This window comes from Beauveria bassiana (assembly GCF_000280675.1).
Source record: "Beauveria bassiana ARSEF 2860 unplaced genomic scaffold BBA_S00003, whole genome shotgun sequence".
Taxonomy (NCBI): Eukaryota; Fungi; Ascomycota; class Sordariomycetes; order Hypocreales; family Cordycipitaceae; genus Beauveria; species Beauveria bassiana.
Window position 1 is genome coordinate 998199 of NW_007930838.1, and position 21043 is coordinate 1019241.

General features: G+C 53.2%; 6 protein-coding genes across 6 annotated transcripts; 3 read left to right on the plus strand and 3 right to left on the minus strand.

The window, feature by feature from the left end:
* Window positions 1–1037: 1037 nt before the first annotated feature.
* Window positions 1038–1729, plus strand: BBA_01540 (uncharacterized protein; the record flags this gene model as incomplete). The annotated part of the gene is made up of 3 exons (XM_008596637.1): window positions 1038–1107; window positions 1186–1245; window positions 1317–1729. The coding sequence occupies 3 exons, from the start codon at window positions 1038–1040 to the stop codon at window positions 1727–1729; spliced, it is 543 nt and encodes a 180-aa protein (XP_008594859.1).
* A 475-nt stretch (window positions 1730–2204) lies between these two features.
* Window positions 2205–6366, minus strand: BBA_01541 (WD domain-containing protein; the record flags this gene model as incomplete). The annotated part of the gene is made up of 5 exons (XM_008596638.1): window positions 2205–2996; window positions 3045–4767; window positions 4816–5792; window positions 5844–5870; window positions 5920–6366. The coding sequence occupies 5 exons, from the start codon at window positions 6364–6366 to the stop codon at window positions 2205–2207; spliced, it is 3966 nt and encodes a 1321-aa protein (XP_008594860.1).
* A 604-nt stretch (window positions 6367–6970) lies between these two features.
* On the plus strand, window positions 6971–12919 carry BBA_01542 (putative APC1 protein; the record flags this gene model as incomplete). Its single annotated transcript, XM_008596639.1, has 2 exons — window positions 6971–10288; window positions 10343–12919. The coding sequence occupies 2 exons, from the start codon at window positions 6971–6973 to the stop codon at window positions 12917–12919; spliced, it is 5895 nt and encodes a 1964-aa protein (XP_008594861.1).
* Window positions 12920–13784: 865 nt separating this feature from the next.
* BBA_01543 (eIF3 subunit 6 N terminal domain-containing protein) lies at window positions 13785–15227 on the minus strand (the record flags this gene model as incomplete). Its single annotated transcript, XM_008596640.1, has 2 exons — window positions 13785–14717; window positions 14823–15227. 2 exons carry the CDS (start codon window positions 15225–15227, stop codon window positions 13785–13787), a joined length of 1338 nt encoding a protein of 445 aa, XP_008594862.1.
* Window positions 15228–15822: 595 nt separating this feature from the next.
* On the plus strand, window positions 15823–16403 carry BBA_01544 (mitochondrial ribosomal protein subunit Img2; the record flags this gene model as incomplete). The annotated part of the gene is made up of 2 exons (XM_008596641.1): window positions 15823–16287; window positions 16353–16403. 2 exons carry the CDS (start codon window positions 15823–15825, stop codon window positions 16401–16403), a joined length of 516 nt encoding a protein of 171 aa, XP_008594863.1.
* Window positions 16404–16885: 482 nt separating this feature from the next.
* On the minus strand, window positions 16886–20347 carry BBA_01545 (arid/bright DNA binding domain-containing protein; the record flags this gene model as incomplete). Its single annotated transcript, XM_008596642.1, has 2 exons — window positions 16886–16919; window positions 16962–20347. The coding sequence occupies 2 exons, from the start codon at window positions 20345–20347 to the stop codon at window positions 16886–16888; spliced, it is 3420 nt and encodes a 1139-aa protein (XP_008594864.1).
* Window positions 20348–21043: the final 696 nt, after the last annotated feature.

Below are 21043 nucleotides of genomic sequence, written 5' to 3' on the forward strand. Positions count from 1 at the left end.
ATGTGAAATTTTTTCTTTTTGCTTGCCGCACTTGATTCAAGGTTGCCGCATGGGATGAACTGGCGGGGTAGAAGAACGTTTTACGCGAGTCAAGAAAATATAAGCAAAGAAAGATGGATCTAGTGCGGCTGGATCGAAGAACTGTGTCGAGGTCCTTGCCTTTTCTGCGTAGCTCTAGATCGAAAATTAGATGGAAGGAAGCCTTTGCTGAGTATTGAGAGTAGCTGAGTGCTTTTACTTGTACTACCTGTCTCTTCACAAACTTGTGCTTCGTTTCATGTTGCAACAGCCATGTGTGACTCGGGCATGAACAAACGCAAGCGTTGATAATGAGCAGATATCCCTCTGCTGATGCGGCCCTATGTAAACGATTTGCACTTGGAAAGAAGCAATAGAGAAAAAGAGAGCTACAATAAAAGCACGTACTTTCATGTCCGAGGTTAATCTTCAGCTTCTGCCATGGCCGCCCGTTTTGCGTCACCACTTACACGAAGCAAACCCACCTGGATCTACATTCAGGCCAAGCACATGCCTCTTCCACGTCACACCTCGCATCTCTCTAACTTGCGCTTTTCCCGAGAACAGAAAATACTTACCTTACGTATTGCAAGCTCATCCCTCTCGTCCGGCTGGCGCAGCAAACGGACGCGCAACGCGAAAAGCCACCAAACGCGAAGGGGGGGGGGGGCATGGCAATCGGGAAACTTGTTTATTGTTGTTTTTGGATCAGATTCAAGGAAGCGAACACTGCCCTTTGTGGCTTGTGCGCAGGGAATGGCTCAGGCTGATTTTGCGAGGTGACGGGGCAAGGGGGAAAAAAAGTGAGCGTCTTCTGACTTGTGCCTCGCCAACCTTCTTTCCTCACAACATTGGCCCTATACACACTCCCTCCTCCACCATCACAGTTTTGGGAATCATCAAAAAACTCATACTCCTACAAAGTATCTCTAAGGTGAGTGATTGCAGCATCTTGTCGTCGTTGTTTTATTTTACTCATTGCAGACAGATCTATCAGCATCTCGTACCATTCCGTCACGATGCCTCGTCTTGCCAACCTCGCTGCTTTGCTCGCTGCCCTTGGGCCTGCCCTCGCCACCGCCGCTCTCGGTAAGCAGTCCTAAACAAACCAGATCAAGGCTCAGCTTCTCTCATAAACTCGGAACTAACAATCCATCTTTGATGTAGCGGATGGCGTGTACACCGAGACCATTGGTGCTCAGGAAGTCGGCAGCACCACCATTGACGGTACAAACTCCCCATCCGAAACCTTGTAGGCTCGTTCCACGGCACAATCCCTCTAACAAAGATTTTCTTAGGCACCATGGTCTACTCCATGAACTACTGCTCCGTCGTTCACAGCACCCAGTGCTACACTTCGCTCTCCACCGGCGGCCCTGCTCCCACCAGCATCCCCGGGTACTCCTCCGCCTCGTCGCCTCCCGCTCCGACTTACGGCCAGCCCGGCGGCGGCGGAAGCAGCAGCAGAAGCAGTTCGGTCCATGTCCCGACCTCTGTCAGCAGCGGCAGCTCCGTCGAGAACCCCTCGACCACGCCCGTCGTCAGCAGCGAGAGCGTCACTGGGGAGCCCACCAGCACCACCGCCACCACTAGCAAGGACGGCGGCAGCAGCACGACCAAAATTCCCGACGTGCCTACCGGTGCCGCTGTCATGGGCGCCTCGGTCATGGGCAACGTCCTTGTGGCTGCTCTTGCTGCCTTTGTCGTCTGAAAATTGGATGTGTCTACACCTAAGCTTCCTTTCTTCTTTGTTGATTGATACGCGGCCGAGAAATATCGGCAGGATGTAATGAGAGAAAAGAGGGCGGTGACCGGCTGTCTTGCTGGCGCCGATATATACCTTGACCGTGAGACGTGGGCTGGTTTACATGAACGATTGTGTGCTTAGCAATAGCGTAAAAGCAGAGAACAAGAACCTGTATCGAGAGCTAATCATTACTTGAGTATGGGCGTGAGAATGGGACATGTTGGTTGTAGTAATTCGTATTGACGCTGAAAATCGACTGGTATCTTGTAGATGCTAATATACACCGGTATTTAAGCCCAATGTCTCCGAGGCAGAAAAGAAAGGAAAAAAGGTAGACACCTGGTGCCCGTTCGACACCCCAAAAATAACATTATGCAAAGAACATACAACTCACGTTTTCCAGCGTCTTCCACTTGCTACCTAGGTAGTCGTGTGTGTTTCATTTGGCTGGATGGCAGACGGGGCAGCCTCCCCGCACCTTGTCGCGTAGTAATCTCGCCTTCATAACCTTGACGCCCACCAGATAGCGGCCACTGTCCTGGCCATCGCCGCCGATGTCGATATCCACTTTGCTGGAATGATTCAGCATCTCCATCAGATGGCTGACGTGGTAGACGTGACCGCACGCATAGCCCACCAGAGTTTCCATCTCATATTCCGTAAATGCTTCGCCGCAACCAACGCAATGGCCAGGTTTAGACCCCTTGGCCACCTTGTTTTCTTTCGCAGCCTCCGACTTGGTCTCACTAGCCCCTGGCTTTTGCTCCGCCTTGGACGCCTTGGTCGGCAGTGCGGCGGTCTCAAACCTGACACCGCGCCGCTGGCCCGCGCGCAGCTCTTTCTGTTTCAGTCCGACCTCGCTGCGCATGACTGTTGCTGCGCCGGAGCTGATGCTGTGCTGGAGCTCATGCTCCTTCATCATGTGTGTGAGACCTTCTCTGAGACCTTCTATCTCGAGCCCTTCAGGAATGCGTCGCACTAGCGTGATGGGGTTGATTGCTGTGCCGACTTGCTCGAGAAGTGCTCGGATGAAGCTTGGTTTGTCCATACTGTAATCAAGCAAGTCATTCCACAGATCCGGGTCATCCTGCTCTTTAACAAATTCAATGGCTTTTTCCACATTGCGTAATCGATCGATGATCAAATACAGTGCGCGCTTCATCTGTCCTGTTTTCGAGTACAGATATACCAGCTCATCATAGTACTTAAACTGCTCGCATTCTTCCACAGCCTAGTTTCCATTAGTAAATTTTTCTTGGCAATGGTTCGTTCCGTTCACCTTGTCAAATGTGTATGCAGTTGAAGTTTTCAAAAAGTCCATCAAGAGCGTTCTCTCATACGTAGCGAAGAGCGTGACAACCAGATCGGCAAAGTCATCCACCAACGCCCGGCTTTCTAGGACCAAGTGATCGCGATTCTCTCCGGCATGCTCCTTCACCCCGTCTCCATGCCATAGACCACGCAGGTAAAAGAAGAGATACAAGCGAAACTTCTTTGCTTGAAGTTGCTCTACAACTTGCTTGGGACCAACTAGCCCGTGCTGCGCCTCGTCAACAAGCAATGTGATTGCATCCAAAGTCGCATTGGCCAGGTCTTTTTTCGTCATTCGGTCCACTCCGCCGGCAGGAACACGCAGGCCGATGAAGCCTGGAATATCATCCGCCACTGCTTCTGCGAGATGGTTGTCTCTGATGAGACGGAACGCAGAATCAGCGTCTTGGAGCTTGATATAGCACTTGAGAGCTTCGCGCTGACGCCCTCCGGCTTCATACAGTCGGGCAAGACCTTGGATGACGATGCCCCAATCTCTGCCCTTTTCGCCGTCGTCAATACTATCTTGACGCACATCCCGAAACTTGAGCTGGTTCTCAAGTGCTGTTGTAACTGTCTTGATGTCGAACAGCTCCGGGGACCACAGATCGAGTAAATCTCGGAACCGAGGTTTGTCGTGGTGGATATAATGGCCGAGGACAACCTCGTACACTGTGGTTGGTATGGGTGGGTGCATCGGAGCGGAAGGAATGTAGTTTGTGATCTCGTCAAACTTCTTTGCTCCAGCAAACGTCCACACCCACTTCTCCCAGCGATCAGGGGAATGCAGGACCCTGCCGCAGACCTCCGCTGCCTCAGCCCATTGTCCATCATCAATTAGCTCTTTGATCCAGAGCTCTCCTATCCGTTGCTTCTCCTTTCCCACTGCACTTTGAGTGCTTCTGGCAATGGAGTCTGCGATGGATTCATCCTCGAACGCCTCCACAGGGCCTCGCGTAGAGGGGTTTGAGTCGCCCGTTGTGTCTGCCAATATGTCTGGGTTTTCATCTAGAAGCTCCCAAGCTTGACTGTATTGATCATGCTCCAACAACCAGGCGAGATGGTCACCCAAGTCTCTTTTGGTTGCCAGTATGCAGTCATAAGGACTGTGCACAAAAATCTTGGCGCCAGGCTTGCTAAGACTGGGATGAACGGGAAGCGGCCCTGACCTGGTTGGCCCGCCTCGAATTGTTCCACTGGTACTGGCTGTTCTAGAGCCGGGAGTAAAGTCGTCTCCGCTGTCTCTGCTTCGAATACTGGCTCCCGAGCTGAAAAGAGCTCTAGGGTTAATCGCGGCATTCCACATCTCACTCCCGAGCCCGGCGATCGTCTCCAGAGCTCCCTTGGATGCTACCGCGCTTGCTGCGCTGCGAGCGGGTAAGACACCGAGGTGATAGTCGGCAGAAAATAGTCGCTCATAGCGGCTCACTACTAGTTCCTCTTTATCAACTTCAGCTTGCGATACAAGATCAATAAGACGCAGCTCTGGCGGCAAGTTCTTCTGACGCTTCCTGATGCCGCCAGAAGGTTCATTCTTTGCAGAGTCCGTGGACCCCGAATGGCGCTGGCTATGGGCGGCTGCTGTGCGTTGTTCTTCGTCTTCATCGTCTTCGGACGGGGAGAACGCGAGAACAAGAAGAAGATTCGAAGTGTAGAGAGAAATCCCAGAAATAAGACAGTCAATGCGCAAGCTAAACGTATTAGTAAGTTTCAATGGTAAATGGTAAAATTACGCTTACATTTTCGCAATTTCGGCGCGACCGACTGCTTTGTTTCCACCGCTTCTCGCAGGAGAGCCGTCGGGATGAACATGAATGATCCATATCATAGCCCCCCAACCAACGAGTAGACGCTCCATCGCAGGTGATTGTATATCGGACTGGCCTTTGAGTCTGCCTGCAGCTGCAGACGCAGACACACTTTCCTGTTGCGAATCGACGGCCTCATCATTTTCAACTGCCTTTTCATCGATCCATTCAACACGGCCTTTCCACACGCTAGCCATAGTATCCCATTCGTTGGTCTGTGGCCTGTCGATGTGCCCGATGCGTTTCCAGGCGTCGTCACTGTCTGCGTTTTCGTGGTGCAGCTTGGAGCGCATGATTTTGATTCCTTGCTCGTTGAGCCAAACGACGTATCTTCCTGATAAAGACCATTTTATAGTGTTGATTGTACCCTCTCCCGAGTGTAAAACCGCGTCTTTGCCGGTGTTGGACCCGAGGCCCATGCTTCCAAGCCAGCCTGATGCAGTTGCGGCTGCTGTTCCAATCGTTGTCGAAGTGCTGCGACCTGGGCCACCGCCTGAGGTGAGAATGAGCTGGCCAGCCAAGCCACCAGAGATATAAGAACGGTCTGATTTGAATTCTGGCGACAAGGCAACGCTCTGGACGGGCCGGCCGAAATTTCGTAGCTGGACGTCTTTCATGTCGGTTAAAGACTGCACACAGACATTGCCATCCATTGAAGAGGTAGCTATGTGTATGTCGTTAGATGGAGTCTTTGGTATTTGCATGGGCTCTCTAGAACGTTTGGAGGCAGCGGCTGGAGAAGCGTCCTGCGATCGTGGCTGGCTTGCTAGGCTTGCAGACGGTACGGGGACAGACAATCGATCAGAAGGTAGCGGTGGCGGATACGGCGAGATCGATATAGATGTGACCGAGGCAGAGTGAGCGTGATATACTCGGAGCGGGTGGAAGGTGGGGAGTTGAAGAACGTGCTAAGCCGGTTAGCTTTGTGTACTACGGACATGGAGAGATATGTGACTCACAATATTGCCATTATGTGTGCCAATTATCTGAGTATTGTCAGTTATGAGAATCATTCAAGTTGGGCGAGGTCCTAACCATCTTATCGCCTGCGACAAGAAACGCGCTGGTTGCGTCACCGTTGCGGTAGACAGGGTTTAGGTGTGATGTAAGCCTCGAGAGTTTGAGCGACGGCTCCTCATCTTCATCTTCATCATCTTCTTCGTCTTCGTCATCGTCATCTTCTTCACCGTCGTCATCGTCATCTTCATCATTGGCGTCTTCCTCGGCGTCCTGGGCATTGTCTTGCTCTGCCCTGTCCGAGCGTTCAGCGACTAGATTGTCACTGTTCTCGCCGGCAGCTTCCGCCTCAGCTTTGCCGTCTATGGTATCATCTTGGTTGATCGGCAAAGAACTTGAGGCTGAATGGGCGCCTGCGTCATCTGCCGGACTTGACGTCGAATTCGGCTCGTCATCGGCCTGTTGAGCAGTTGCGACATGGTCTGGCTTGGTCTCGCTACTGAGCTCCTGAGCTTGGCTTGACATGCTGTCGCTATACTGAGACCATAATTGAAGGGAGGAAAAGAAAGTCACAGGCCCCGTGCAGTCGATGATATGGTGTTGAGGGATGAAGACTGTTGAGGAGCTTAATTAGCCAGGCAGTCATCGGATTGACAAGGTAGCCGCGCCTAAATAGGTACCAGTAATCAACAACGAATCGACGTCACGAGCTGTCTGGCGTGGAGCCGAGCCTAAGGTCGCGCCACGGTGGTGAGCCACAGCATACTGACAGCGAGCCACAGCGAGCCACAGCAAGCCACAGCAAGCCTTGGCCACCTACCTAGGTAGGTACCTTACCTTACAGTGAGCCACAGCGACGCAACCACTGTGAAACCTGCCTTCCAAACAGCTTGACAGCCCACCAACACGCTGGAAGCTGCTGGAGCGGTGCTTCACCAAAGATCGCGTCTTCTACGCGGCTTCCGCTACTCGCTCGGAACACACAAACACGACGCAACTAGATCGTCAGAGCCGCCGACGCAAAGACAGCGCAATTCACCGGACCATGATCATCGCCATACTCACCGACACAACTCGCCTGAGCAGACCCTAGACCCGAAGCCTCTACCGTCTATGGCGAGTACGCGAAATGGCTTCTGTCAAGTCTCTTGGGCTTCACCAACCCTCAGGCTTGCACTACGCCATTGACGAGCAGCTGTTGCCGCCAAATCCGCCCGCCGACTCTTACAAGTGGGATATAGTTTCTGGAAAGAGCCACAATACAGACACAATCGAAGATGAGCTGCTCATCACCAAAGATGCCGTTCTGTGGTGTCGTGGTGGTATTCTCCGCAAAATATTCAGGTTCGACCTTGAAAAAGAAGTCGTTACGAAAGCTCTGCTTGCGTATTTCCCTGCTTCCAATGACGACAAATCAGCGCCAAATGCGCACTCTCAAGCTCCAAAACCGAGCACGGCCAACCGAAGACAACCTCGCATGGAAGAAGCTCTGGTCGTCTTCTTGAGCACCCAAGCGCACATATACTTCTTGTCAGGGACAAGCCACGTCGTTCATATGCCATTTGAAGTTGAGACGGCCTTTGCTGGCCCATCTGGGGTTTTAATTCAAAGAAAGCAAAAAACCGAAAATCTCAATTCATCCACTCTGAGGTTCCCACGTGTAATCCCACACTCGTTCCTATCGTCTCAATTGACAGAGGTCAACAACTCGCAAGCGCATGACTTTTCGGTACAGAGCCTGGGAAATCCCAAAGCTTTGAACCTGGGCCTAAGTAATACTCTGGAGAGCATGTTTGATGGGCCCATGGGCCGAAGCGAGTCTCACTGGCCACGACTAGTCTCGCTTTCGGACCCATTGCTGGATATCGGCCTTGTTATCACAGATCATGACTCACAAACTGCTAAAGGACCTACCACTGGTGCCCGAAATGAGGCTTTCCTCGATCCGGCTGAAGAGCTCCTCTGCATCGAACAGGTGGAGTTGAGTGGGAGAGCCTTCCAACAAGTTGATGAAAACTTTACCATTGCCGTTACACTCAACAGAGCAACAAATTGCTACAACGTCTGGAGGCTGAAATACCTCGAGAATCAAGACCCTTTCATCAGACAGCGCAAATCAAAGCCCACAACTACAAACCTTGCAGCTCGCCGCCGAAGCTCCATGGCACCTTCATTCGCAGAACCCAATACACCAGCGAGACCCAACACGAGAGACAGCTTTGGCGCCCCGCTGCCAGGGAAACGACGACGCAAAAGCGAAAAGGTTGACAAGCCAGTGGATCTTGTATCATCACTCGAGAAACAGGATAAAGATGGCTCGGCCATTACGAGGCGAAGTTCACGACGACTGAGCTCCATGCTTGCACGTGCGGACTTGTCAGCATCCCAAGAACGATCCGTTTTCTCGGAGCAGCCGCCAGGTGTTGGTGGCAAACCTGCAAGAAAGCAGGAGTCTCGCGCAGCTCTGCACAACCGTTCCAGCTCCAGCTTTAGCCACCAAATTCGTCCAAGCTTAAGTAGTCTTTTGGAGGCGCCGCTCGATATGGGACTCAATGAAGGGTTTTTGAACATGGGGTTGGATGATCATGAGCTTGACGGTCTTCAACATGATGTGCGGTTTACCAAAATCTTTGACATCCCGTCGGCAAAATCTAATGTGCAATACACAGTGCCAGCAGGTGATGCCCCGGAGCATACCAAAGTCTTCGTACTGGCGGCTCCTGTATATGCTCATGATGGCCACCACCGAAACCAACTTCTCATTGGTATTCAAGACGTGGACGAAAAGCGCCTGGATATCATTACCATACAGATTATTCTGCATCCAAACGCCAGACTAAACCCAAAGGCCTCCTTTTCTGGTTCCACCCCTAGCAGCTTGTCGATTGCTACTGGCGAAATTCGAAGAGCTCAAAATGTTGTTGACTCTTGTAAATTAGTTGATGGTGACCAGTCTGTCATTTTGATCCTATCGGAGTCTATGAACGGCCAGCTCGAACTTTCGACACAGGCTCCTTGGAGTGATCGCACCAGCATTTCGCCAGGTCTCGTCTTTGTTGATGATACCAGACACCTGCAGTACCGCGGTCGTGTTGTGGACCGGGACGTCAAGCAGCGCAAATCCGAGATATTTGACCTCACAAATGGTAGCATCGTTGGGTTGCGCTATCCTAGGCAACACGGTGTAGTTGATACGGTGGATGCCAGCGGGCGGCTTCATCAACTGAAGATACAACTCGAACCGACCTGCCCACAGGTGTGTCAGGTTCTCAGCGTCTGCCGGAATATCCTACAAGATGCTCTCGGAGAGCGACTTCACGGCGGCTGGCTGCATATTGTACAGTGGTTGAGAGATCAAGACGACTCCTTCCCCGATATTGAATGGTCTGCTGCTACTGTCTTACTTTTCTCGCTCGTGTTGAATCTCGGCCGGGTTGAAGGCAAGTCCATCAAGACCACTCGATTGCCAGTCAGGAAACGCCGTCCTGCGTCTGGTTCATTTGGATCTATTCGAGAATCTGATGACTGGAAAGCCCTCGAGACTGGGGAAACAGCAAGCTCACTCGGATGCCCCGTGTGGATGATGAATCGAGGCTGGCAATGGGCACTTGACTCTAGCTCAGAGAGCTGGAGCGTCAACACTGACCAATTATCCACTCCCAGATTTACAGCTAAGCATATTGCACTCGCACGAGAGTACATGGCATCACCTTTGGGGAAGAGTGCTTTCGGGCAGTCTGGATATATGCCTACTTCGCTTCACCACGGAGAACAGAGCCGAAGGAAGGCCGTAGCTGGCGTTTTCATGGCATTGCATCTCCTGCTGGAGGAAAAGCGACTGAACATTATGTCCGCAGAGTATGTTTCTCCCGGGCGAGCAGACCTGCGTGTTGTATTGTCTCAAATTGCTCGCTGGCTGAGATGGTTCGGTTTCTCGGCGATTTACGAATTGGGCATTCAAGAAGTGGTGGATGAAAGGTTTGATTCCGAGTTAAACTTGACGCCTCCGATCCCCGAGCCCACTCTCAAACCCAATATTCTTGAATGGGTTCAAAGCAGGCTCGTAACACAGCAAGGAACTTATCCTAGCCCTGCTGAATTTTATTCCCACAATGCGGATATGTCTGGGCAGGACAGTGATGATGACGGCAGATGGGAGGCAATTCTACCTCGCACAATGATGTTGAAAAGGTTTTTCGGCGCACTCGAGATCAATTCATCGCCTGCAGAGATGGTTGAAACCATGCAAGCTCAAGGCTTCACCAACTCGATCCTTGAGAGTCTTCCTGAAGCCATCTTGGTGCCGTTGCAGGACGCCATTTCACTGTGCCAGCCTCATCCACCCACGGGCTGGCCTGATGACCTACTGAAGCTGATCAAAAGGAGCGATATGAGTAGCCTGTTATCTTCTAAGAAGGCTACTGCGCGGACTCCTTCGAGCCTTTTGGTGTGTATTGGAAGCAACCCGGTATTACTGAGACAGAACTGACGAACCATGTAGGTCCCGACCCATACTGCGTCATGGGATTACAGACTTTTGTCCCACAGTGTTGAAGACGATGAACCACCCGGTTACGAGGAGGGCAATGGAATCGAGAGGCAGGCAGTCATCCGGGCATTGTTCAAAGAAGACAGACGCCTGAACGAAGCCCAGAACCTGCTTTCAACACACAAGTCTCGACACGTTCGACTAAACCCGAACCCAAATTGGCCAGAGAGCGAGTACCTGGAGAAGCAGAAGGAGCTTGTCTCCAGGATCGCAACTGGTACGCTTGCTATTCCAGCAGGACGGGGGTTGCTGTATTACAGTCTACGCTTCCCGCTGATAACGCAAAAGCTTCATATTGGAGGGTTCAATCTCAATTGTATTGTTAGGCCAGCCAATGTCACGGTTGGCGTAGACAAGTCGCTTTTCACAGAGGAAAAGGTTTGCTGGGGCTTCTTTCACCAAGGAGTTGCTGCTGGCTTAGCAATTTCTCCCAGCGCCAAGGGTATCGATACATCTTGGATTCTCTACAACAAGCCCGGACAAGAATTAAGTAACCGGCATGCTGGGTTCTTGCTCGCCCTCGGCCTCAACGGTCACCTCAAGGGAGTTGCAAAGTGGGTGGCCTTCAAATATCTGACACCCAAGCATACCATGACTTCTATTGGATTGCTTCTGGGTCTTGCCGCATCATACATTGGCACAATGGACTCGCTGATTACTCGGCTGTTGTCGGTACACGCTACGCGCATGCTACCGCGCGGCGCTGCTGAGCTCAATCTGTCTCCTCTCACCCAAACAACAGGTATCATGGGCATTGGACTAGTATACTGCAACAGCCAACATCGGCGTATGAGCGAGATTATGCTTTCAGAGATTGAGCATACAGAGGACGAGGAAGAGGACGAGCCGCTCCGAAACGAATGCTATCGCCTAGCGGCAGGCTATGCTCTGGGGTTCATCAATCTCGGAAAGGGTAACGACCTGAAAGGGCTGCATGACATGAAACTCACCGAAAAGCTCATTACGCATGCTACCTCGACAAAGATTGTTGAGATAGTCCATGTACTTGACCGTGCAGCTGCGGGGGCTGTCATTGCCCTGACTCTTATCTTTATGAAGACGGAAGATCAGATTGTGGCTCGCAAGATTGATGTGCCAAGCTCTGTTCTCCAATTTGACTATGTCCGGCCCGACATACTGCTCTTGCGAACCGTCGCCAAGAATTTGATTCTCTGGTCCAAGATTGAGCCAACATTTGCGTGGATCCAGCGCAGTCTACCAGTGCCGTATCGAGCCAGGCACAGGCTACGCGGTACCACAAAGCTCCGATCGACAGACTTGCCATTCTTCAGCATCACTGCAGGAATCTGCTTCTCCATTGCTCTACGGTATTCTGGCAGTGCTTCCACCCGAGTCCGAGATCTTTTGTTGCATTATCTCGACGAGTTTATGCGCATCTCGTCGATTTCTGGCACACCTAAAGAACATCCGGATGCTGCGCCGCTCTACGACGAGGAACTTGCTAGAGCCAATGCACGCATGTGCCAAGACGTATTGGCTGTGTCGTGCGCCATCGTCATGGCGGGAACGGGCGACATCCCTGTGCTACGCAGGCTCCGTGCCCTTCACGGCCGAACTGACCCAGACACGCCGTATGGATCCTACCTCGCGGCGCATCTTGCCATAGGTGCCCTGTTCTTGGGATGCGGCACTGTGACCTTTGGTGCAAGCAACATGGCTATCGCTTCGCTCCTGGTCGCCTTTTATCCCATATTCCCTACCACCGTCATGGATAATAGATCTCATCTGCAAGCCTTTCGCCACTTTTGGGTCTTGGCTACCGAACAGCGCTGCCTGGTGACCAAAGATATATTGACTGGCCAGCCAGTGTCGGTCCCAGTACAAATCAAAATGCGCCAGGATGTTTCCACCGAGGCGGTTCTGCACCGCTACACGCCATGCTTGCTGCCACCGCTGGACCAGATCTCCAGCCTGTCCACAAATTGCGGGCCGGAATTCTGGGATATCGAGCTCGACTTTTCCGACGAAAAGCTGCGCGAGGCCTTTGTCAAGACGCAGAACCTGCACCTCCGCCGGCGACCCCCGCGTGAGGGCACGTTCCCCTCGACCCTCCGTGCTCTGGGCAAAGATGGCGACGGCAAGAACCCCCTCGAGTGGCTCTTCAGCCTCGAGGGCCTCAAGGGCATCAGCTACGCTGAAAAGGCGGCCCTGCTCGAGAGCGGCGAGGAGGAGTCGGAGACTGGTGCCGCTGTCGATGCGCGTATGGAGCTCGAAAAGGGCATCCGCGAAGGCGGTGACCTGGAGCGCCTCGAGGGCGCCAGACTGCTGTTTGAATGGGGCACCGCGCGCGACAGGCTCCGGCAAAGCAGTAACAGCACAGCGGACCCGAGCGCGTCGCACGACAGCCAAGAGACGATTACGATGCGGACAAGGCAGCGCCGTGGCGAGGCTGACGAGGGTGAGAACGAGCAAGAGGAAGACGAAAACGCTGCGGTGTGGTGGATGCGAGATGGCGACATTGAAGCGCTCAAGGGCAAAGTCTGGCTCGCGGCCAGAGAAGCCGAGTAGCAGAGGTTCACAATACGTTTCATTCTAGTTCAAGGGAGTCATAGTCACATCTTTATAAGTTGAAGATGAGACTGGTATTGGAGTTTCGGTGGGAATGAAACATGATATGAATTTATGATTACCAATTAGCCTAATATGCATACTCTGATAGACACATGACACTACTACATGATAGCAATTACGTGCATCTGATGGAAATGTGAACTGTATGTATCAAGCTTTTTTTGTGTATATATTTTGGACCAAACTGGGAGATGGAAAACAATTGCGCATAGGTTGAAAGACAACAAGTCTCCCAGTTTAGTATAATCCCCCGAAAATCTAGTTCAGCTCGCTGTGACAAACCTCCCCCATTGTATTCTCCCTTTCATCTCCTCCTCCATCTCTCTCTCTTCATTTTTCTTCCCCCCAAATAAACGCCATGCAATGCAAAAAGCTGCATCACCATGGAACAAAAGGACATGATGGAGTAAGAAACAGCAGCAGGAGGCAGTAAACACACACCCGCCGGGCGGACCGAGAGGTCAGATGGGGGCACTTTCCTCTCCTCATCCCTGCGGTGAGATTCTTCATTCTTCTTCGTGTGGAGAAACGGCCGCTTGAAATCTGCTGCTTTGCATTTGCGATAATGCCAAACTTTTCTTGGTTCTGGGGACATGTACAAAAAGAAAATGGCCCTCGTAAAAAGAAACAAAGAGCGATTTCTATTGTTTGCAAGTACAAAATAACCTCATAGAAATAGTCATACCGTGAAAGTCATTAGCTCTTTCTTTTCGAATATCAAACTAAAGAGACAAGGAGTAACATTCGGAGAGTAAGATAAGTCGAGAAGCGTGTTTCTCGCCCGTTTGTTATCCATTCTCTTTTATTTCGAAACTGCAGCGTTGAGAACCTGCGTGCGGAAGAAGCCGCCCTTTGTCTTTTCAATGACTTGTTGGTAGACATTGTTGGGGGGGTGGTTCATGATGACGGTGCCGTCCTTGGAGTCAATTTTGGCGTCGAGGCGCGTCTCGCGGATGAGGTTAACGATCCACTTCTCGCCATCGTCGGGGTTGAGGCCGAGCTTGGCGGAGAGATCACGAATGTTCATGCGGGAAAAGATTTTGCAGTAGCTCTCGCAGATGAGGTGGCGGGCGGCGTCGACAAAGGCGTCGGCCGACGAGGCGAGGAAGAAGTCGGCGCGGCAGACGTCCTCGGCCAGGCGGAGGGCCTCGCGGGCGGCGTTGAAGTCGTGGGCAATGTAGAGGGCGTTGATGAACTGGGTGACGGGATCGGCGTACTCGTAGGCCTCCTGGCGGACGTAGCGGATGACGTCCTTGAGCTGCTTCTGCTGGGTGCTCGACGCGGAGCGGGCGTTGGAGCTGGAGACGCGGCCGCGGCCGGTGATGACGGCGGCGATGAGGTAGCGCAGGATCCAGGGGCAGGCCGTCTGCACCGTGTTGATGTAGGGCGCCGAGAAGAACATTTCGAGAATGGGCTCGCGCGCGGCGTCGTGGTTGAAGAGCGGGAAGAGGGCCCAGTGCACCAGCATGGTGCGGTGGTCAAGCTGCGCGCGCGGGTTGCTGAAGAGCTTGGTGTCGATGCTCTCGCGCACATTCTTGAGCTCGTCGACGGCCGAGTCCCAGTTGGCCGACAGAATCTCGCACGCAAGCTTGCCCCACGTAGAGGCAGAGACCTTGTCGTTGTCGGTTGAGAGCACGCGGAATTGGTAGAGCATGTCGGCGGCGGGGCCGTACTGGCCGCAGCGGAACTGGAACTGGCCAAAGTCGTAAAGGGCGTCGACCATTTCCATCGTGACCTGTCAAAAGCGCGTCAGCGTGCGTGTCCAACATGGTCATGTACATTGAGAGCGCGAAATTATATCGCCTCTGTGTCCCGTCGTGCCGTCGCATTCGCCACTTACCCCGTGCTGGTTCTTGAGGAACTCCAAGTTGGCCACCTTGTCGCTGCGGAGCCCGTTGACGACGTCGTCCTGCGTCAAGAGGTCGGCAATGGTGGCCGTGGCCTGCTCGTACTTTTGCAGCTGGGCAACCACCTCCTCGCGCTTGCGGACGTACTCGGCGGGGGGCTCTTGGACGCCGTGCAGCTCGCAGTACATGTTGGCGACGTAGTCGGTCATATTGGTGTCCTCGAGCAGCGAGATCTTGCCGGCCAGGATCTTGTTGAACAGCTCCGTATCGCCCTTTTCGTCGGCCTTGTCGCCCTCAAACTGAATCAGAGGGAACAGCAGGTGTCGGCTCAGGTGGGGCGCCAGCTTGGGCATGATGGACGAGCCATCGGCCGAGACTGTTTGAAGTAAATCCTCCATGTTCTTATGTGATTGAAGGAAGAACAATGAAGAATCGGACGTCGTTTCCTTCGAGGTGGGGGAAAAGGATCCGGTCGATTCTCGATTGTTGGCGGCCGGAGGTTCGGGTGGGGGGGCGAGGTCGTAAGGTTGATGAGGGCGTCGCGAAAATTGCAAGGGCTTCCAACGCACACGCACACACACAAGAAACAGTCAAGAGACTCGTGGGCTTTTGGAGGGGCAGATTTTTGGCGGCGGCTCTTCTTTTTTCCCTACATTTTCGCCAAATTTCCACAAAAAAAGTAATGTACGGCCTCTGTGGAGACAATAGAGCCGGTCTTTAGCCGTCGTCGCGACGGAGCGTGTCATGTGATTCATATAATATTCGAACAGGTCGGAGCTTCAGTCGACGACTGCTCACTTGCTGCAGGACGAATTGTTGACGACCAATTGCCGATCTTTGGCACATCGAGAAAAGGTTCTGACTTGCTCACATGAATCTTCATCATACGACGACCCGAAACACAAGATACAATATTCAAGATCGACATTCGTCCCCCATAAGAGAACTCTTGAGGGCATCACCACCTCAACCACAACCTCACCCACCGACACGATGATCGCTCGGCTCTCACAATCACTCCCCTGTGTCAGGGCAGCCCTCCTAGCCGTTTCCCCTCGCCAAACGCTTCTCCCCCTTCACCAAACCACCTCCACCCTCCCTCTCGCATCTTCACCATGCCTCCTCCGCAACACATATGCCACGGCGGCCACGGCGGCGGCCGTCGCCCGCGCGGCCGAGAAGCGCAGTGCCCCTCGGTCGTACACGCGCGCGCCCACGCCGCCGCCCACCAAGACGGAACCGGAGCAGTACAAGGGCAGCGGCTACCTGGTACGGCGCACTGCCTCGTTCCAGCTGCCCGTGTATCGCAAACTTAAGTCGGGCAAAACGCGCGAGGTCATTATCATCAAAAAGGTGCACGGCGACCGCCTCCGATTCCTCGAGGACATCAAGGCCAGCCTCGCCGTTGCCCCTGACAGGATCCGCCTCAATCCCACAACCCAGCAGATTGAGCTTCAGGTGAGAGAGAATTGATGCTTCGCGGCGAACTATGGGACATGAAATTATCTAACCGCTCATTATAGGGCGACTACTATAATAAAGCAAAAGATTGGCTGGTCGACAACGGCTTCTGAGCAAAAAACAGATGCCAGAAAAAGAGACACTCGTCTCGCGTGCCGTGTATTATATCATACCATTTAGTTTCTTAACCAAGTCAGCATCAGCGTAGACAGCTCGGCAAAATTGTACAATCACACTCTAATTTGCTACTTTACTTTTCAAAAACTCAACCAGTCGTGTGGTATCGGTATTTATTTTGCGCCCGGTACTCCTTTGTACAGTCACGTCCAATCCAAAGCTCTTTTCACCCAACCTAGTCTTTCCATCGCCTTCCTTTTAGCCGCACATCTGTCTCGCTTGAAAGAAAAAAACACAACCCCACGCGTTTTGCAAACAGGGTTGGCTTGCGTTGTGCATCATGACAATGAATATAACGAAAAATAATGGGACAAAAACCAAGTTCAAAAAAGCATAACCAAATACAAATGTCAAACCCCGGGCTGTCGTAATCCCATGACGCGTGCGCGTATCTCTGAACTCCCAGCTGGCCAAATATTCAAGCGGCAAAGGCTCTCTTCTTGCTATTGCAGCTACAAAGGCAAATAATTATACAAACATGCTGGTCAGCTTACCGGGCCATGTTGACAATGGACCATAACTGCTGCAGCATGCCGTCCCTCGTCCATTCTGCCGACGTATATGATAGTGCCTCCATGAGCACCCGCGCCGAAGGCAAAACGCTCTTCGGCAGCGACAGGCTCGGCTGGTTGGGGTCCCGAGCCTTCTCCGCTAGCCGTCTCAATAATGATACGGCAACAACAACAATGTACAAGAGCTCATTGTCCTTGCCCCTCGGGCCACGCGGCGGCGGACGTTCGAATACATGGCCCAACTCGCGCACAAGAAGCGTCAGATTCTGCGCCAGACCCTCACCAGACAAGAGCCATGACTTGGCAATACCGCTCTCGAACCCAGGAGCAAGGGAAGCCAAGATCTCGGCCGCCAAAAGTCCTTGCATGAGAAAGGGCTTGCGTACATCAATGAGGGACGGATAGTTGGGCTGTCGCGCACTTTCTGTCGACTTATTCGGCAGTGGTGAGATAGCCAGCGCAAAAGTTCGAGTCAGAATGTCGTGGCTCGAGTTATTTCCAGAGTCGAGACCAAAAATAGCCTTGTAAAACCCTCGATTCGGTTCGTCACGTGCAAGCAACTTAGCGAGGGAGTCGACGGCATGTGGCAGGTAAGGTTGAACGCTTGGCTCATAAGGGGCAAAGAAGAGCGAACCAGCAACGGTGGTCGGGGCCGGTGAGGGTGCAAATGCGAGTAAGAAATTGAGCAGGCAGATCGCCTCTTCACGACTGGGCAATTCGATAGATGTGGCAATGTTGGACAAGAGAATTACGACATCTTTCATAAAATCCAGCGTGTTGGTATGAGATCGCAGCAACATGGTTCGGGTTCCGAGATAACGGATGACCGAGCAGAGGAATTTGATGACCATCTCATCCGCAAGCACAAGGTGGTTCTCAACTTGCTCGCCTGGAAATGACGCGTTGCGAAGTATTGTAGTGACACAAATGAGCTTGTCGACGGCGCGGTCAAGGTCATACTCCACAGTACCGTAGGCTGGACAATCTCGCACAGCAAGCCTGTCTATGCGACAGGCACGGACTACATCTTCGTATGACGTCAAAGAGATCTCGTCGGCAACTTCCACAGTGTGTTCGACAAGCAGGTCGACTTGCTCCTCGGCGCAATCAATGAGCGCATCCACTAAGTCGTCGCAATAACGAAGGTGCAACAAGTGTGCTTGGTTGGGCGAGTTGGACAATGTTGCCAATGTGTCCAAAGCGAGGCGCACCTCGCTGTGCATGCCGCATTGCAAGCTACGAGTAAGGGCGGCGATATCGATGTTTCCAAGCTCGTTAATTGTAGGTGCAGTCGGCATCCAGCGCTCCAGCTCCGAGCCCAAGATATTGGCGGCATGCAGATCAACACCACCGAAAGTGGCCAACTCACGGACACAGGGGCTGTAATCATCAGACTTTTGCATCATAGGCGGGGCACGAACTTCAGTGGCAGGCGCCGCGGGACGACTCTCTTGATGAGCGACATGCATGCTTCCTTGACGGTGGTGAGCGGGTGATTGCAAAGAAGGGTCAGCAGGTGTATTAGGATCAACGCTCTTGGAAAGGCTGTTCCGTTGGTGGCCCATCATGATGCCGGGTTGCTGTGGTTGGGGGGTCGCAAATCCATTTACCGGCGCTTGACCAGGCTTAACCGGAGTTTGCTGCTGTTGCTGGTGTTGATGTTGGTGTTGTTGTTGTTGCTGCTGGTGCTGATGCTGATGCTGCTGGTGCTGCATTTGCTGCTGCATGTGCTGCTGCATCTGTTGTTGCTGGAGATGGTGCTGTTGCTGTTGCTGCAGGTGCTGTTGCTGAGGGTGCTGCGGCGGCAATTGCTGTTGTACTTGAGGCTGCCCAGCAGTCATTTGGCCGGGCGTCATCTGCCCCTGGGGAATCTGGCTCTGAGGCATTTGTCCGGGTGTCATTTGCCCTTGTGGTGTTTGTTGACCGGGTTGCATTTGCTTCTGAGGGGTGCCCTGGTTAGGCATGTTGGAAGTTTGACCCATTCCTCTTGTTTTTTGCTGTGCAATCCAGGCCTCTTCGAATTTCGAAAGATTTCGTTCGTACACTTGCTTCAAAGCCGCGGGAACGGTAGGAATTTGAGCAGGAAGGCCGAGAGCCCCCGCAATGTGAGGCCAACCGTTGGTCCCAGTGACCATCTTAAAGCCACCTTTGCTAGTCACGGCTTGGAATAGCAGCATAATGTTCACTGGACGGTCGGCAACTGCGGGGTTGGGATCGAAAGGAAGGCCTTTGGAGGCCATGAAATGAGCAAGGTTCTTCATGAATTGTTCAGGCGTGCCGGCCATTGGCCGCTGCTGAGGTCGCATGCCACCCTGAGGCATCTGGCCGTTTGGCATGACGCCCAACTGAGGCTTCTGCATCATACCACGACCCATGCCCTGAGCCTGCATCTGGGCTTGCATCTGCATGTTGCCCTGGAGCTGCTGCTGAAGGCGCATTTGATAGGCAGCCATCTTCTGCTGCTCGGTCATGCCTTGCATACCTTGGGCACCCTGCCGTTGTTGAGCATGTTGTCCCTGACCCTGTCCTTGCTGCTGCATCTGCGCATACATGTTGGCCTGCATTTGATTCATGCCCTGAGGCATTTGAGCCATATGTTGCTGCATCATCTGATTCGCGCCCATGGCGTTGGGATTGGGTGAGGGGCGAGGATTCGATGGCGATGGAGCGAAAGCGGGATTGAAGCCCTGGGGAGCATTCTGCATAAACTGGTTCGGCTGCGGCGTACCGTGTTCGGATGGCGCGGGAGATGCTTGCGATGCGAATTGTTGTTGCTGTTGAGGACCGGGAGAGAAGGGGTGGGGGGAGGCGGTAGCAACTCTCTGAGGGACGCTTCCCGGGCGCATTTGATTGCCCATGATAGGAGAGGGTGTCGCATTGGCGGAGCCATTCGCCTGCAGATGAGGAAATTGACCTGGCGTCTGCTGAGGCATAGCGCCAGCCTGCGGCATGCCGGAGAAGTTTTGCTGCTGGGGCGTCTCGGAGCGCGACGGCGGTAGCATGCCCTGCATCTGTCCAGGGGAGCCAGTCACACTGTCTTCGCGTGGTCTAGGACGCTTGGAAGGAATGACTGAGTTTGTTTGATAGGCGGGATTTTGCTGGAAAGCAGAAGGAGATGCGTGGCGCATGGGGCCGTTTTGCTGCATGGCGGCCATCTGCTGCTGGGAGGGCTGCTGCTGAGGCTGTTGAGGCTGTAGCTGTTGTTGCTGCTGCTGCGGCTGGTTGGCGAACTGGGCAGGATTGAATTGGGCCGGATTAGCCATGAAGGCGGAGGGATCCATCATGCCCGTGGCGGCGTTGGGGTCGTTCATGTGTGGAAAGCCGCTTCCATTGTGGTTGGGGATAGCGTCGTTCATCCAGGCGCTCATGGCGTGAGAGCCGACAAGCTATGCGAAACAAAGTCAGCAATCAAGGGATAGGAAAGCAAGGACCCATTGGATGGCACAAGGTTGGATGGAGATGGGGCCGGTCGCACGGCACGGAGGGTGGTGATGGACAGCGTCGAGTCGCGTCGCGGGTTGGCGGAGGAAATGAGCAGGTGTCGGGGTGGGAAAATGGGCAGACAGGCGGAGAGAGACGCAGGCGCAGAGCCAAGGGCCAAAGATTTTGGTGGATAAAGATTCGGGGGGGAGGTTGGCCAGTGTGAGGAGCTTTTGCAGCGGAGAGGGGGTGCTGGCCTGCCTGGGGCAACAGTGATGCGCAGAGGAGACGGTCGCTGAGAGTGCTGGCACCAAGAAAGACGCGAAAGATACTTGAGAGCGGCACTAAAAAGCCACGCAAATAGACGTACCTGTCGTGTTCTTGTCTGGGTGTGGCGCTGCGTACAAAGAAGATACCTGGCTGGGCACCAGAAACTGTACGGGGCAGCAAGTACCTACCTGCTGCCTGGGGCTTTGATGGTGGAGGTAGGAGCGGCAAGATGGCTGTCGCGAAAACAGCACGCGGTCCTCGCCAGGGGGTATCAATCAAGTGCTGCCGCCGTAGAAACTCTTTATCAGACAATAGAAGGGAGGGAAAAAACAGAGTGGGTGCGACTTGAACCCTGTTGAGCTATTCGGCTGCTG